General features: G+C 50.4%; 1 protein-coding gene across 1 annotated transcript in view; it reads left to right on the top strand.

Annotated features, from left to right (window-relative positions):
- The window catches only part of LOC143745615 (ethanolamine kinase 1-like), an 81,280-nt gene that overhangs the window by 40,928 nt on the left and 24,823 nt on the right, over nt 1-15,529 (top strand). The window contains exon 4 of the mRNA XM_077237748.1: nt 13,743-13,891. Within this exon, the coding sequence (XP_077093863.1) occupies nt 13,743-13,891 (149 nt within the window). The remainder of the gene's footprint in view (nt 1-13,742; nt 13,892-15,529) is intronic.

A 15,529-nucleotide genomic window follows, 5' to 3' on the forward strand; every position in this document is an offset into this window, starting at 1 on the left:
TAGGCTACATTAATCTGATGATTACATTTGTTGTGTTTATGTTGCGTTTATGAGGGGCGTTGACACTTTGCATGTGTTGCTTCAGATCATTTGCGTTTGAATAGCGCGCGCTCTCCGTGGGCGTGTCACATTAGCAGAATAATGAGCTGGGAGAACGATAATGAGATCGGCTGACACCTCTCTCTTTTTTAATAGATTACATAAACAGAGAATATTTATTTTAGTTTTGAATTAGATATTTTAAAAGTACAAACTTAAATGATTATAAAGATATTTTGCTCATGCTTGTGTGAATAGTATTCGCTGAGCTTTGTTTAAGTTTAGAGACGTGCACCAGAAAAAAATTTAACGGAGACAGAGAGGCAGAAAGCACACCCTGTTTATTTTCTTCATTTTACAAAAGCACACGGTTTTGATGTTAATGTGAGTGTACACAAAAAAAAGAAGACCCTCTATAGTTTATAATCATGTATTGCTTTTATTTATATGACCAAAAATGACGGAGTATTTTAAGTCTATGTTGCTGCTATGTGGAAAAAAAACGTCTCAGGTTACGACTGTAACCTATGTTCCCTGAGAACAGGGAACGAGACAATACGTCAACGACGCTATGGGGGAACGCCTCAGGCGTGACAGGTGTCTGAAATCACTATCAAATCACGTCAATCATATTGACCGGCGACAGCCCGTGAATCATTAGCGTGAATGATTAACGTGCGACCTGGAAGTATAAAGGGGCGCCTTGCAAACATGACAAATCACCTTATCGTCTGAAGGGACTGTACGGTAGGCAAGCCCCGCGGCATGGCAGGGAGACGTATTGTCTCGTTCCCTGTTCTCAGGGAACATAGGTTACAGTCGTAACCTGAGACGTTCCCTTTCGAAGGGAACTCAACAATACGTCAACGACGCTATGGGGAACGATATACCAACGCCGCCATGCTAAGGGGAGTGCATGCCAAGTGGCAGTGACAACTGTCAGAACCAGCAACTTCAAATGAAACGCTAGAACCACTCACCCTCAGGTCACACTGGGCTGTCAGTGACAGCATTCCCTACGGTCATAGCCCAAGCTACAGCCTCACAGAAAAAACCTTCATAAACATGGTTAAATGAAAGGTCTACCTGGGCCGGCTCCGGGCCTGGAACCTCAGCTTCCAATTAGAAGGGGTCCCTTCTAGGGAATGTGGCTAGGGAACCCAAGGGAACCCCAGCCAGTCACTATTCAGGGGAACGTACTCACCCCGAAATGCCACCAGGACGGCCTGACCTGGCGCCAGTACATAGACACTTAGTCTGGCCAAATCCTGTCTGTCTGAAGACAGAGCCTCTGGACAAATGCCTTAAGTAAGGCATCCAACCCGAGGGACTGCGAAGCTGGCAGTGAACCACTCGGCCCGGATCTCAGAGACGGGATATCCCGGAGAGTATGACTCAGCATAGTGCTTTCCGACCCTTGCTAGCGAGGGGAGTTTCTCTACTCGATCCACGGATCAACCCAGTGTCTGTGTTTCAAAACACTGAGGAGGCCTGTGAAGGCCTAAGGGCTGATCTAACTGGGAGGCCTCACGAGAGGCCTACGACCGTCTGACCAGACTCAGGAAGCCGCATGCTCAAAGAGACCCTCATGAGGGGAGCACACGGTCTGCCTGATAGGCAAACCAGGCTGTAGGCAGAAAAGGTTCCGGGAGGGAACCTTTAGCAGAGAATGAACACTTTAGCGAGCCAGGGCGCAAGCTCGCCTTCAGCAGCTGCCTATTAAGGCTAGCTGAAACTGATAGCAAGAGACCACTAGCTTCATAAACCCAGCACCACTAGGGAGCGTTACAGGGAGGCCCGGAGAGGCACGTGAGGCCTACTACCTGATAACCACAGTACGTGGGATGCTCACCTTCAGGGAGGCCTGGTGAGGCCTACCACCTGGTCACCACTATCTGTGGGAACTCACTGGTAGCTTTGAGCCCTGAGTCCGGGTGAAAGTATAAGGTGGCCTGCTAAGGCCAGCCAGCTGGGGACTCGCCTATCAGGGAGGCCTGGTCGGGCCTACTAGCTAATAGCAAGTCATATTCTGCCATAAAGTACACTGTTGGAAACCATACTACACAGCATAATTCACTAATGGGCTTCCAGTAGCGCTATAAGGTATGTCCCACAATGTTGGGACTCACCTCCGAGGAGGCCTGTTTAAGGCCTACTACCCATCAGTGAGTCAACTGCCCGAACCACCAAGGCCAACCACGTAAAGTGAGCTGGCCTACAGTGCCCTCTGGGGGGCTGTCCAATCAAGGAGGCCTGCTGAGGCCTACTACCTAATGGCGCAGCCTTCGTTGGCCGCCTACAGCATCCTGGTGCCTAATCACATTGCCCATGGCAGTGTACTCCGCAAGAAAGCTAGCACCCTTAAAACAAGGGGAGTACAACATACGCCACTCTGCCTCAACGGAGGCCCCAGTTAGTCAGGGGCCTACCATCTATGCATGGGCGTCAGCTCAGGGCAATGCTCTGGCTTCAGGGGAGCGTACTTCGACCAAAGAAGAAGTGAAGCTTACTCCATACTCGACCCGAGCCATAGTGGTGCGAGGTGGGATAAAACAGAACTGGGAGTGAAGTGCTCAGACCTACCCTGTATCACAGGGGAATACTCACACCTCACCCTGAGGTTATCAGGGTGCGGGCCTGCCAGCGGCTCTAGGGGTGACAGAAATGTATCTGTGCCCAACCTAGGGGAGTGGGGCTTGAATGAAAGCCAACCACCTACAACCTAGCGCTCGAGCAGTAGCTCAGCGAGGTGAGTGAAGCCTAAACTGGCGGCCTAAATCCATAGGCCAGTTCTGCATGGCAGGGTCGGGCAGGAAACCCAGTCTTCTTCGTGAAGCGAAAGACGGCCTAACCCTGCTCAATAAAGACATATATACCACGGAGGCCTGTTTGAGGCCTACCATGTCCTTACAAACCATCCTCAGCACCACGCTGCATTACTCTAGTCACCCCAGAATGCAGAGAAGGGGGCGGGCCTTGGCCTAACGACTCCCACGGGAGGAGGCTGTTTATACAGGGATGCTAGAAACCAACATTCACACAGTGAAGGGTCAGAGGAAGAAATGCTAAAATTTTTAGCAGAGCGCCTCTAATATCCCTGGCACAGCCTAGGCCAGCTACAGAGGCGGCCCTGGTGAGGGCCAGCCTGCAAGCATAGATCAATCTGAGGGCTCGGAGGAGCCACAGCCTTACTAAAGAATATAGTCTGTATTATTCCATACAAAGGGCTGCAGAATCGCTCAGCCTAATGAAACCCAAACAGAGCTCAAGGGGCGAAATACTCAGGAAGAAGTCAACGGACCCGTGGGCCGGACATAAGATCTATCTGAAGCTCTAGCGTCAGTCAACACTCTAAGTAAAAAATTCTAAGAGAGAGACCAACTACTCTACCCTGTGGTGGCTAACAGCCCGAAGGCTAACATAGTTATCGTTCTGGCCACCTAACGGGGAACTTCAGGGCCCTAATGATCCAGGAAACTTCTCTTACCTTATTACCTTGACATGACCCCATAGCTCTATACAGGGAACGAGGTCTGTAGAGAGATACATCTCGGAATTTTAATTCACAAAAAATTACTCTTAAAAGACCAGTCAGCTCACCTGCGGCGTGCGGAGTGAAGACTCGCCAGATAGTTCTTTATGACCCTGGGGTCCACCACTTTACATGCCTGAAAGAGGCGTTTCTACTAGCCAAGCCTAGGCGGGCCATTGGAACATCGTTCTTATCATAGGCCCAGCCCCAGGCCTGATGTAATGAACGTCTGGGGAGTCAGAAGAGAGGAGAGGGCTGGATTTCTTTTTAATGAAGCCCTCCGGGGAGATTATCCATCAGCGACACTGTGTGCGCTTGTGCTGGATAACCTCCCTCAGATCCCTCTTCTTGCGGGAGTCACGCCTCTTCTGCGCCCTGTTCCTCCACGGAGGGGGCGCACGAGAGGCGACACTGGCTCTCTGGCCCTGTCTACGGTCCTCGGACCGTGAAGGGCCAGGCCCTCCCGCCTGCCTGGGTGTGGAACCGGATCTCAGCGGTATGCAGGATCCTGCAGCAGGTCGGCCTGATATGCCTGCAGCACCGCCATAGTGTGCAGGGAAGCACCAGCCTGAACCGCTGTCGTGTATGCTCTGCCATTCAAACGTGCTGTTGACTTTAGCGGTTTGGATGGCAGGGTTGGAGCTCTCAGTGTCGACGCCTGCCCAGACACGAGATAGTTCGCAAACGACTCGTCAAATGGGCGGCATCGACACATACCCATGCTCTGCGATCCCCTCAACATCAGCGAAATTAACCCGCTGATGTCGGTGAATACGGGCAGAGTATGGGCTCTTCCATGCCCTCTCGATCTCCGTGTGAAGATCAGGAAGGAATGGAAGGCTCACCTGAGCTGGTGTGTATGGCAGGGGAGAAACCGATCGCCAAGCCTACCGCGAGCGGTCTCTCCTCTAGCGCGTCGCCATGGCAGCTACAGTCTGTTGGCGGCGCGCTCCACAACATCCACCAGGTCTGCATACACGGGGCAGGGTGGCTGAGAGGGTTCAGGATCTACCTGATTATAAACCTCCACAGCCATCTCCTGCTCGTCCTGAAGAGCAGCAACTGCAGGAAACCATTGGTGCCTGCAGTTCGCCCTCGTCAGCCGTCGAATCATTTGAGAGGTTTACAGGACCTTGGAAGGAGAACCGCGACACGCTGGCTTCCTACACACGGGTCTCGCTCCGCTCGTGGCCTGGGGCCCGAGGACGGCGCGGCCGCTTGAGTAGCGTTTTCAAACAGACAGTCCCTGAAGACGATGAGATGATTTGTCATGTTTGCAAGGCGCCCCTTTATACTTCCAGGTCGCACGTTAATCATTCACGCTAATGATTCACGGGCTGTCGCCGGTCAATATGATTGACGTGATTTGATAGTGATTTCAGACACCTGTCACGCCTGAGGCGTTCCCCCATAGCGTCGTTGACGTATTGTTGAGTTCCCTTCGAAAGGGAACATCAAAACGCGCCGGCGCGTTTCTCGACCCCAGAGAGTTAAAGACTGCAGTGGGCGTATCATGGAGGCCGAAATGCGGATATCTACGGCAGAAGACGAGATACAATCCCTGAAAGAAACTATCGAAAATCTTGAGAGCAAGGCAAAAAACCTCACTAATAAAGTCTAAGATCTAGAAGGGAGATGCAGACGTAATAACTTGCGTGTACTGGGTATACCCGAGAAAGTAGAAGGCAATGACACCTGTTCTTTTATGGAAAAATGGATAGCAGATATTCTGAAGATAACGCCACCGGTTTTTGAGAGAGCGCACCGGATAACAGCGAGCCAAAATTCCACCAAGTATCCGAGAACCATCATCATCAAGTGTTTAAACTACAAGAACAGAGAAAATATCTTGAAAGCTGCGTGGATACAGAAAGAGGTGACGTACCAAGACAACAAAATAAGATTTCTTCCTGACCTGCCAACAGAGGTGTATAAGCAACAGAGGAGGTACGACGGCGTGAGGAAGCGGCTGCGGGAACTCGGACTGGACAAACACCGGATTATATATCCCGCATGGCTCCTGCATACAAACGACGACCGCACTGTCGTCTTCGATACACCAGCGGACGTGAACCAGTACATCAAGAAGTTGGAGACAGTGGCTGAGGATGTCTAAACTAAGTGTGTCTTGATGAGAACTCTTATTAAACTGACAATCTCTTTAAATGTGGCTGTTAAAAAATTAAGAGGTATGTAGGGGCCTAATTCTGCTGGAAACTTGACATGGCAATACTTACAGACTTGATTCTCTTAAAATACAAGTATAAAGTATTAATAAGTCCTGTTTAAAGCTACACTTTATTTTATTTTTTCTTTGGTTTTCTGTTTAAAGTGCAATTAGTTGCTTCTCAAGTGAGCGGTGAAAGATAGCTACGTGCATGTGGTAGGCTATGGCACACATTCTCTTTCCAGTTGATAGATAAATTAGTTTATCTGGATTCTTTTTGGTATATAAATAAGCAATTGAGTCGAGTTTTGGATTACAGGAGAATAGTTCCTTAGTATAGCGTGGACCTATTCCCGATAATGGAGGGAAGTTATTCAGGGGTTTGGGGGAGCCTGTATGTTCCAGGGAATCGGGCTTGGGTTTTAGGTGGGTCACTCTCTTCCTTTTCTTTTTGGCTTTATTCCAATTGGTACCCTTTTATGATTTTTATTGCTATGCTTACACTAAGGTATTTACCTCTCTTTATGTTAAGCACGATATTATAACAAATGACAGAGGTTTTGGTTGAATGTATATCTTGGAATTGTAGAGGCCTACGTAAACTTACAAAAATAAAGCAAGTAATACGTAGAATAAAACAACTAGGAGCCAAAATTGTGTTCCTACAGGAGACACACATGCTAGATCATGAGACAATCAAAATTAAACGTAGATGGCCAGGTCAGGTACTGTCTTCAGCTCACTTTTCTAATTCTAGAGGAGTTATAATTATGATACACAAGTCTATTCCTTTGCGCATTGATAAAATAACTAAAGATCCCAACTGTAGATTTTTGATTGTACAAGGAAATATTCTATCAACTCGGATTAATCTGGTTAATGTGTATGGACCTAGCGAGGATTACGCAGATTTCTATAATGACTTATTTCTGAGAATCTCCACATTGCCCGGAAAACACATGGCAGGTGATTTTAATTGTGTTTTGCAGCCCAGTAAGGACCGGTCATCTGGTATCGATAACCCTTACTAAGTACAATATTCCAAGAAAACATTTCTTTAAATATTTACAGATAAGGAGTTCCCTTTCGTTGTCAGTCCGAGTTACGTCGGATGACGACGAATGGGGTTTCGCTTAAAACACCTATCGACTTCGAGTATTACAAAACGAGCCAATGGCAAAGAAATGCCATGGGTCTGCGGAATTTGCATAGCGTATCTCCGCCTTACCTCGTGGGTATAAAAGGAGGACGCCGGCAACATGCAGATATGTTTTCGCTTCGGAGCCAAGAATATTTCTTCACTCCACAGTCATCTCTGACTTCGCTCTACGAGACGAGCTTCTCTCTCCGGTGTTGGTGTGACGGCGATCTGCAGCGAGCTCACAGTGCCTGCTGATCTGTGCAGTGATCTGCCAGTGTGTGTGTGTCTCCCTGTGTGCTTCAACATCGCGGAGTTTTTTTCTCCCCTCTTAAAAGAGCTCGCACGCGGCATGTCTTTTTAAAGACGGCTCGCCCGTGCATTTCTGATTGCAGCGGACTGGTATCGGATTCTGATGGGCACAAGCGCTGTCTAGTGTGTTTGGGCTTTGATCATGCTTGAACAGCGCTCGTGGATGACTCATGTTCTCTCTGGGAACGTGATCATCGCGTCATATATAGGTTGAGACTCGGTGAACTCGCAAGAGTGAGAGTCCCCTCATCCACCCCCCCTGATCTTCGGCTGGTGGCCAGGGTGACCTGAGGGTGTTGGTCTGGAACAAGGCGCCGACTCTGTGTCCGCGACCCCAGCCCCCCTCTTTAATGACGGTGCCCGCTAGCGAACTGATGATTCCACGAGTCTACCCTCGGGTGGCCCGTGTGTTTTCATTTGAAGCTACAGAGGATGATGCTGTGTCTGTAGCAGCATCACTAGGTGGGCTTGATTCTTCTAGAAATGACGACTCGTCACAGCTGCCACCCTCTGGTGTACATACGGCTGTGCCTGAGTCTGATCCGGAGATGACGGCCATGCTTTCCCGGGACGATTGTTTTTTGGGTGAGACCGCCGACCCGCGTCCACGGCAAACCCCAATATCTTTCCTCCCGGACGTGCATGATGAGATCACGGGTCCGGTCGTTGGTCTCATCCGCCTTTCCTCCCCTCAGGGGCCGCTGCCCATGGGTACACTGGGGTCCCCCCGGTTGAACGCTCTGTTGCCATGCTACTGTGTCCTCAGAGTGCTTCCCGGCACAATCCTAAGCACCCGTCCAAAGCCTGTAGTTATTTTCGTCTACACTAATCTGTGGCGAAATCCTATAGTGCCACAGGACAGGCAGCCGCCTCACTGCATCCCATGACCGTTCTGCTGGTCTACCTGACCCAGATGCTCATGGACATGCAGGAGGGCGGGAATGACCCGAGCCTCTTCAGTAAACTGTGCGCCGCCACTGACCTTGCTCTCCAAGCGACGAAAGTGGCTGTACGCTCTCGGAGTCAGGTGATGTTCACCGTTCTGGGGCTGACCGGTCGTATGTGCACGATGTCGGGCGGACCCGTCTGCTCGACACCCCCATCTCCCAGGTTGGCCTCATCGGCGGTGCGGTTGAGAGCTTCTGCCCGACAGTTCTCAATCGCCCATGAGCAGATTGAGGTTATTCTGCCCGACGGCCCCGCCGTCTGCTCAGATCCCTCAGTCTGCCCACCGCCGAAGGCGCCCTCCTACGGTTCCAACCCCGCCCGTTCACCGGGCCTGGCTCTGGAAGACCATAGGGGGGATGCCACAGCCCTCTCCAGCCCCGCCCCCCGCTAAACGCCGGGTTAAGCGGCACTTTTGAGATGGGCTGCTCAGAGATGAGACTCAGTTCTTTCCAGGAGTTGGTAGCAGGGCCACTCCTTTCCCCGGTGGAGGGCTGGCGAAGAATCCTTATTCAGAAAGAACTGACCCTCTCGTCTCTGAGCATATAGAGTTCTCGGACGACACAGAGCACCGCCCACAAGCCGTGCTCTCCTCGTCCCCCTCTGTCCCAGAGGCGGCTGACACGGCGTGCCGTCCACGGACCGCTTCGCCCCTGTCCCCCTCTGTCACCAGACCCCTGACAGAGCAGGCCCCCGTGGAACGCTGGTCCTTCCCTGGCCTCCTCTGTCAGGGTGCGGTTTTGACCTTGCCCCCACACCGGGCCGCTATGCCGTCCACGTCTGGGCTGGTCATTCCGCTTCGCTGCACCACCGGGGGGACGTCTGTGGTTCTTGACGCCGCTGGCACAGTTGGGAGCCTGCCTAGAGCTTCCCTTCTGTTCCGCTGGGTCGCGCGAACCATCGGCTCGGCTTGTGATTCAGTTCGCACGGTCTCCTCCCCGCTTCAGGGGAGACTGCTCCACTTTGGTCGGTGGCAATGCCCCTATCATGAGAGTGGAAGTTGCTACCCTACTGGCGATGGGTGCGATTGAGACTGTTCCTCCAGCCGAAATGAGGTCCGGGTTTACAGCCCCTACCTCATTGTCCCGGAGAAGTCTGGTGGGTTACGGCCAATCCTGGACCTACGCATCTGAACCGCTCCCTTCACAGGCTGCCTTCAAGATGCTCCTGGCCAAACGCATTTCTGGATGTGTGCGGCCAAAGGATTGGTTTGCAGCGTTCGACCTGAAGGACACCTACTTTTATGTCTCCGTTCTCCTTCGACTCACACCATACCTACGGTTTGCTGTCAGGGCACGCGGATATCAGTACGCTGTTCTCCCCTTCGGGCTAGCCCTGTCTCCTCGCGCCTTCACTAAGGTTGTTGAGGCAGCCCTTGTTCCTCCATGGGAACACGGGGTTCGCATCCTGAACTATCTCGGTGACTGGCTGTCTTAAGCTCACTCCTGAGACCAGGTTTGCGAATACAGGGACCCAGTGCTCCGGCACCTAGCTCGTCTGGGCCTTCGGGTCAACTGGGAAAGGAGTAAACTTTGCCCCGTGCAGAGGAGCTCTTTTCTCGGTATGGACTTGGTCGCCTTCTCCACTCAGCCATTGCTGACTTGCCTGAGACTATCAAGCGCAAGAGTGCGGTTCCACTGAAGTTTTTTCAGAGGCTCCTGGGGCATATGGCATCTGCAGCCGCGGTACGCCGCTCAGATTGCTTCATATGAGACCGCTTCAGCTTTGGCTTCGCGACCGAGTCCCGAGGTGGGCATGGCAACACGGCACCCTCCGAGTACCAGTTACTCCGACCTTCCGTCAGTACTCACCCCGTGGTCGAACCTCAGTTTTCTACGGGCCAAGTGCCCCTGGAACGAGCTTCCCGGCATGTTGTTGTCTCAACAGATGCCTCCACGGGCTGGGGCGCCATGCGCAATGGACATGCTGTCTCACTCTCATGTTGAGCAGAAATGCTCCTGAAAAATTCTGTGAGATTTATCACACCCAGGTGTTGAGCAGAAATGCTCCTGAAGTTCAGTGAATTTCTTCACACTTAGGTGTTGAGCAAGGTTGCTCCTGAAGCTCAGTGATTCTGGCATGTAGTGTTGAGCGGTATGGCATGTCTATTGCCTCGAGGTGCTGGCAGTACGCCTTGCCCTGCACTGCTTCCGGGCGTTGCTCAGGGGTCAACACGTACTTGTCTGATCAGACAATACCGCCACAGTAGCGTACATCAACCGTCAAGGGGGTCTACGCTCGCGCCGTATGTCGCAACTCGCCCGCCACCTCCTCTTATGGAGTCAGAAGCATCTGAGGTCGCTTCAAGCCATTTTCATTCCCGGAGTCCTGAACTGTGCAGCCGACGAGCTCTCACGGCTTCGGCCCCTCCATGGAGAATGGTGACTCCATCCCCAGTCGGTTCAGCTGATTTGGGACCAGTTCGGGGACGCACAGATAGATCTGTTTGCCTCTCACGACTCGACCCATTCCGACCTGTATTATTCCCTGACCGAGGGGACGCTCGGCACGGATGCACTGGCGCACAGCTGGCCGCGGGGCCGCAAATATGCATTCCCCCAGTGAGCCTTCTTGCGCATGTCTAGCGCAAGGTCAGGGAGGACAAGGAGCAGGTCATCCTGGTTGCCCCTTACTGGCACAACCGGACCTGGTTCCCTGAACTAGTACTCCTCGCGACAGCACCTCCCTGGCCGATCCCTCTGAGGAAGAACCTTCTTTCTCAGGGACAGGGCACCCTATGGCACCCTCATCCCAATCTCTGGAACCTCCACATGTGGCTCCTCGACGGGACGAGGCAGGTTTGAGTACCCTACCACCAGCGGTGGCGGCTACCATCACTTCCGCTAGGGCGTCGTCCACGAGACACTTCTATGCGTTGAAGTGGAACCTCTTCGTCAGCTGGTGCTCTTCTCACCGAGAAGACCCCCGGAGATGCTCGATCAGCGTTGTGCTTTCCTTCCTTCAACAGGGGCTGGAGCAAAGGCTGTCTCCCTCCACCCTGAAGGTCTATGTTGCCGCTATTGCTGCACACCATGACCTCATCGAAGGTAAGTCGGTGGGGAAGCACGACCTGGTCATCAGGTTCCTGAGAGGAGCGAGGAGACTAAATCCGCCTCGCCCTCCTCTCGTTCCCTCTTGGGACCTCTCAGTGGTTCTAACTGCCCTGAAGAGTGCTCAATTTGAGCCCCTGCAATCAGTCGAGCTAAGATTCCTGTCTATGAAGACCGGGCTCCTGGTTGCACTGGCATCCATCTAGAGAGTAGGGGACCTGCATGCATTCTCTGATGATGAAGCGTGCCTGGAATTCGGGCCGGCTTACTCTCACATGATCCTGAGACCCCGGCCTGGATATGTGCCCAAGGTTCCTACCACTCCCTTCCGGGACCAGGTGGTGAACCTGCAAGCGCTGCCCCCGGAGGAGGCAGACCCAGCCTTGGCACTGCTCTGTCCAGTACACGCTTTCCGCGCTTATGTAGACAGGGCGCAGTGTTTCAGGACCTCAGACCAGCTCTTTGTCTGTTATGGTGGGAAGCTGAAGGGAAAGGCTCTCTCCAAGCAAAGGTTGTCTCACTGGATAGTGGACGCCATTGCTTTGGCATACCAGCAGCAAGGTCGACCGTGCCCCCTTGGTGTGACTGCCCACTCCACCCGGCCACCCGGTGGCGTCCTCTTGTGCTCTAGCGCATGGCGCCTCGCTAACAGACATTTGCAGAGCTGCAGGCTGGGCGACACCTAACACATTCGCCAGATTCTACAATCTCCGAGTGGAGCCAGTGTCCTCTCATGTACTCGCTTCAACCAGCTAGTACTGGACCCACTCAGGTGTCTGCGCTTGCTCGCCATTCCACTCCACGGACTGGATACGTGCGATTTCTCCTCAGGTGAGCTTCTCCGAAAGCCCTGAGTTCCTCCAGCACTCCTGACGTCGGCGCCAGTGTCTATTGCCTGCGCGTCGGCTAGGTGCCTCCCGTGTGCATGGTCCCTCCTCTGAGCGACCCCCACATGTGTATTTCCACTGTAAGCCTCTCTGAGCATGTGTCTTTCCCTTGGCAAGCCACCTTGCCACCCCTGGGGTTGAAATATTCCACCTGCGGCTGGATACCCCAGTGTTTCCTTTGGGTCATATGTGTATTCTCTAAGCCCCCCCCCCCCCCCTCTGGGTTGGCATTAATTGCATACTTCCCCTAGATTGGGATATGCTTCCCAGTGTACCTTGGTATTCCTGTGATAAATGGAGTCCTTCGTCCAGTCTACGACAGGGATCTCGATTTACGCAGGGCACTGGAAGACAGCTGAGAAGGTGGCGTGATTAGACTGGTAACCCCATTCGTCGTCAACCGACGTAACTCGGAGTGACAACGAAAGGGAACGTCTTTGGTTACGTATGTAACCCTCGTTCCCTGAGTAGGGAACAGAGACGTTACGTCTTCCTGCCACTTTCCGCTGTACCGCGGGGATCGCCTGAGCTCAGTCTTGGCTCCTCAGCGAAGAAACATATCTGCATGTTGCCGGCGTCCTCCTTTTAGACCCACGAGGTAAGGCGGAGATACGCTATGCAAATTCCGCAGACCCATGGCATTTCTTTGCCATTGGCTCGTTTTGTAATACTCGAAGTCGATAGGTGTTCAAAGCGAAACCCCATTCGTCGTCATCCGACGTAACGTCTCCGTTCCCTACTCAAGGAACGAGGGTTACATACGTAACCAAAGACGTTTTGTTATCTTTATGCAGAACCAATCATTAAACTTGCCAGTATTTTCTTCTTTGGAGGAATTAATTACCAAGAAATGCAATAATAAAGGATTAATATCAGTTTTTACAACTAGCTTGCATCAGGGTCTACAGAATCAACAATCCCGAAACTTGAAATATCGAAGATGGAACTGAGAGAGGATATATCTGAGGATGAATGGAGACAAATATGTAAAAACTCTCAGAAACAGTCAGTTAACGTTAGCTTAAAACTACTCCAATATAATTGGCTGATGCAGATTTACATAACTCCTGTCAAACTAAATAGGTTTAATAAAAATATCCCTGATACATGTTTTAAATGTAAATGAAGCTCAGGGATCATTTGTACACTGTGTTTGGGAGTGCAGCATTATTAAAGACTTTTGGGTGGAAGTGATTAATATTACAAAGATAATTTTATCCTTGAATATTCCTTTAGATGCAAGAATGATTTTGCTACACTTATACCCAAACAACTTTAAACTAAATCACCAGCAGCGTAAATTTATAGATTTTGCTTTACTACAAGCTAAAACAATGATAGCTCTTAGTTGTAAAAGTTCTAATCCACCAGTTATTTGGTTTCTGGGTACCTTGCATTGTCTTTTTTGCATTTAGGTTGACTCTTGTCTGATACTTTTGTGTATTTCTGTATGGGAGAAGAGAGGGATGTGTTATCTTGTTGGGGTGGTAAATAACTTTGACGAACTGGAAAAGTATTTTTCTGTTAAATGTCTTGTATAATTATAATAATAAAAACATTGTTAAAAAACACACAAAAAAACAGCTGCATACTAGACATGCAGCAAGGCATTACCAAACGAACACAGATCAATTTGTCCTGAATGGACATAATGTTCTCACGTGTGCTTTAGGTCCAGTGCCCATGTGGAGACACCTAACCTTACGATCATCATCTGCGAGATCGAGGAGCTGAAGACTCTTCTTACTCACACCAACTCTCCAGTAGTGCTGTGTCACAATGACCTCCTGACTAAAAATGTCATCTATAACAAAGAAGAAGGTGACTAACAATATTATTAGAAGTGGAGCTTAAGGGTACGTTTACACGAAAATGATGAGCTTAAAACTGATCTTTGAGTTTTCCACGTACAGACAGCACCATAGTCAAAACGATCCCCATTCACACAGATCCACGAAAACGACTAAAAACGCTGTATTCTGCTGCCAGGCCATAAACACTACAGACTGAACACGTGATACGCATGAGCATGATGTCATTGTCTACAGAGAACTGCGTTTCTGTTGTTTACACGGAGACCGTTTTCAGGCACCCAAAACGGCATTATCTTGTAAATGAACGGCCAAAACACATAAAAAGTTTTTATTTGAAAACGGTGTCATGTAAACAGCCCCTAAGTTAGTTCTAATTAAGCTTCTTAAAGTTTGAACATTTAGATCAGGTGTGCCAATCCTGTTCCTGGAGATCCACCTTTCCTCAACACACCTGTGTGTATTACATGTGTTCCTGGAGATCCACCTTTCCTCAACACATCTGTGTGTATTACACGTGTTCCTGGATATCTACCTTTCCTCAACACACCTGTGTGTATTACACGTGTACCTGGATATCTACCTTTCCTCAACACACCTGTGTGTATTACATGTGTTCCTGGAGATCCACCTTTCCTCAACACACCTGTGTGTATTACATGTGTTCCTGGAGATCTACCTTTCCTCAACACACCTGTGTGTATTACATGTGTTCCTGGAGATCTACCTTTCCTCAACACACCTGTGTGTATTACATGTGTTCCTGGAGATCCACCTTTCCTCAACACACCTGTGTGTATTACACGTGTTCCTTGAGATCCACCTTTCCTCAACACACCTGTGTGTATTACACGTGTTCCTGGAGATCTACCTTTCCTCAACACACCTGTGTGTATTACACGTGTTCCTAGAGATCCACCTTTGCTCAACACACCTGTGTGTATTACACGTGTTCCTGGAGATCCACCTTTCCTCAACACACCTGTGTGTATTACATGTGTTCCTGGAGATCTACCTTTCCTCAACACACCTGTGTGTATTACACGTGTTCCTGGAGATCCACCTTTCCTCAACACACCTGTGTGTATTACATGTGTTCCTGGAGATCTACCTTTCCTCAACACACCTGTGTGTATTACATGTGTTCCTGGAGATCAACACACCTGTGTGTATTACATGTGTTCCTGGAGATCCACCTTTCCTCAACACACCTGTTTGTATTACATGTGTTCCTGGAGATCCACCTTTCCTCAACACACCTGTGTGTATTACATTTGTTCCTGGAGATCTACCTTTCCTCTGAACACCTGTGTGTATTACACGTGTTCCTGGAGATCCACCGTTCCTCAACACACCTGTGTGTATTACATTTGTTCCTGGAGATCCACCTTTCCTCAACACACCTGTGTGTATTACATGTGTTCCTTGAGATCTACCTTTCCTCAACACACCTGTGTGTATTAAACGTGTTCCTGGATATCTACCTTTTTGCTACACACCTGTGTGTATTACACGTGTTCCTAGAGATCTACCTTTCCGCAAAACACTTGTGTGTATTACACGTGTTCCTGGAGATCTACCTTTCCTCAACACACCTGTGTGTATTACACGTGTTCCTGGAGATCCACCTTTCCTCAACACACCTGTG

Source organism: Siphateles boraxobius, unplaced genomic scaffold, assembly GCF_051911475.1.
Source record: "Siphateles boraxobius isolate OS27281-9 unplaced genomic scaffold, OSU_SipBor_1 207, whole genome shotgun sequence".
Lineage (NCBI taxonomy): Eukaryota > Metazoa > Chordata > Actinopteri > Cypriniformes > Leuciscidae > Siphateles > Siphateles boraxobius.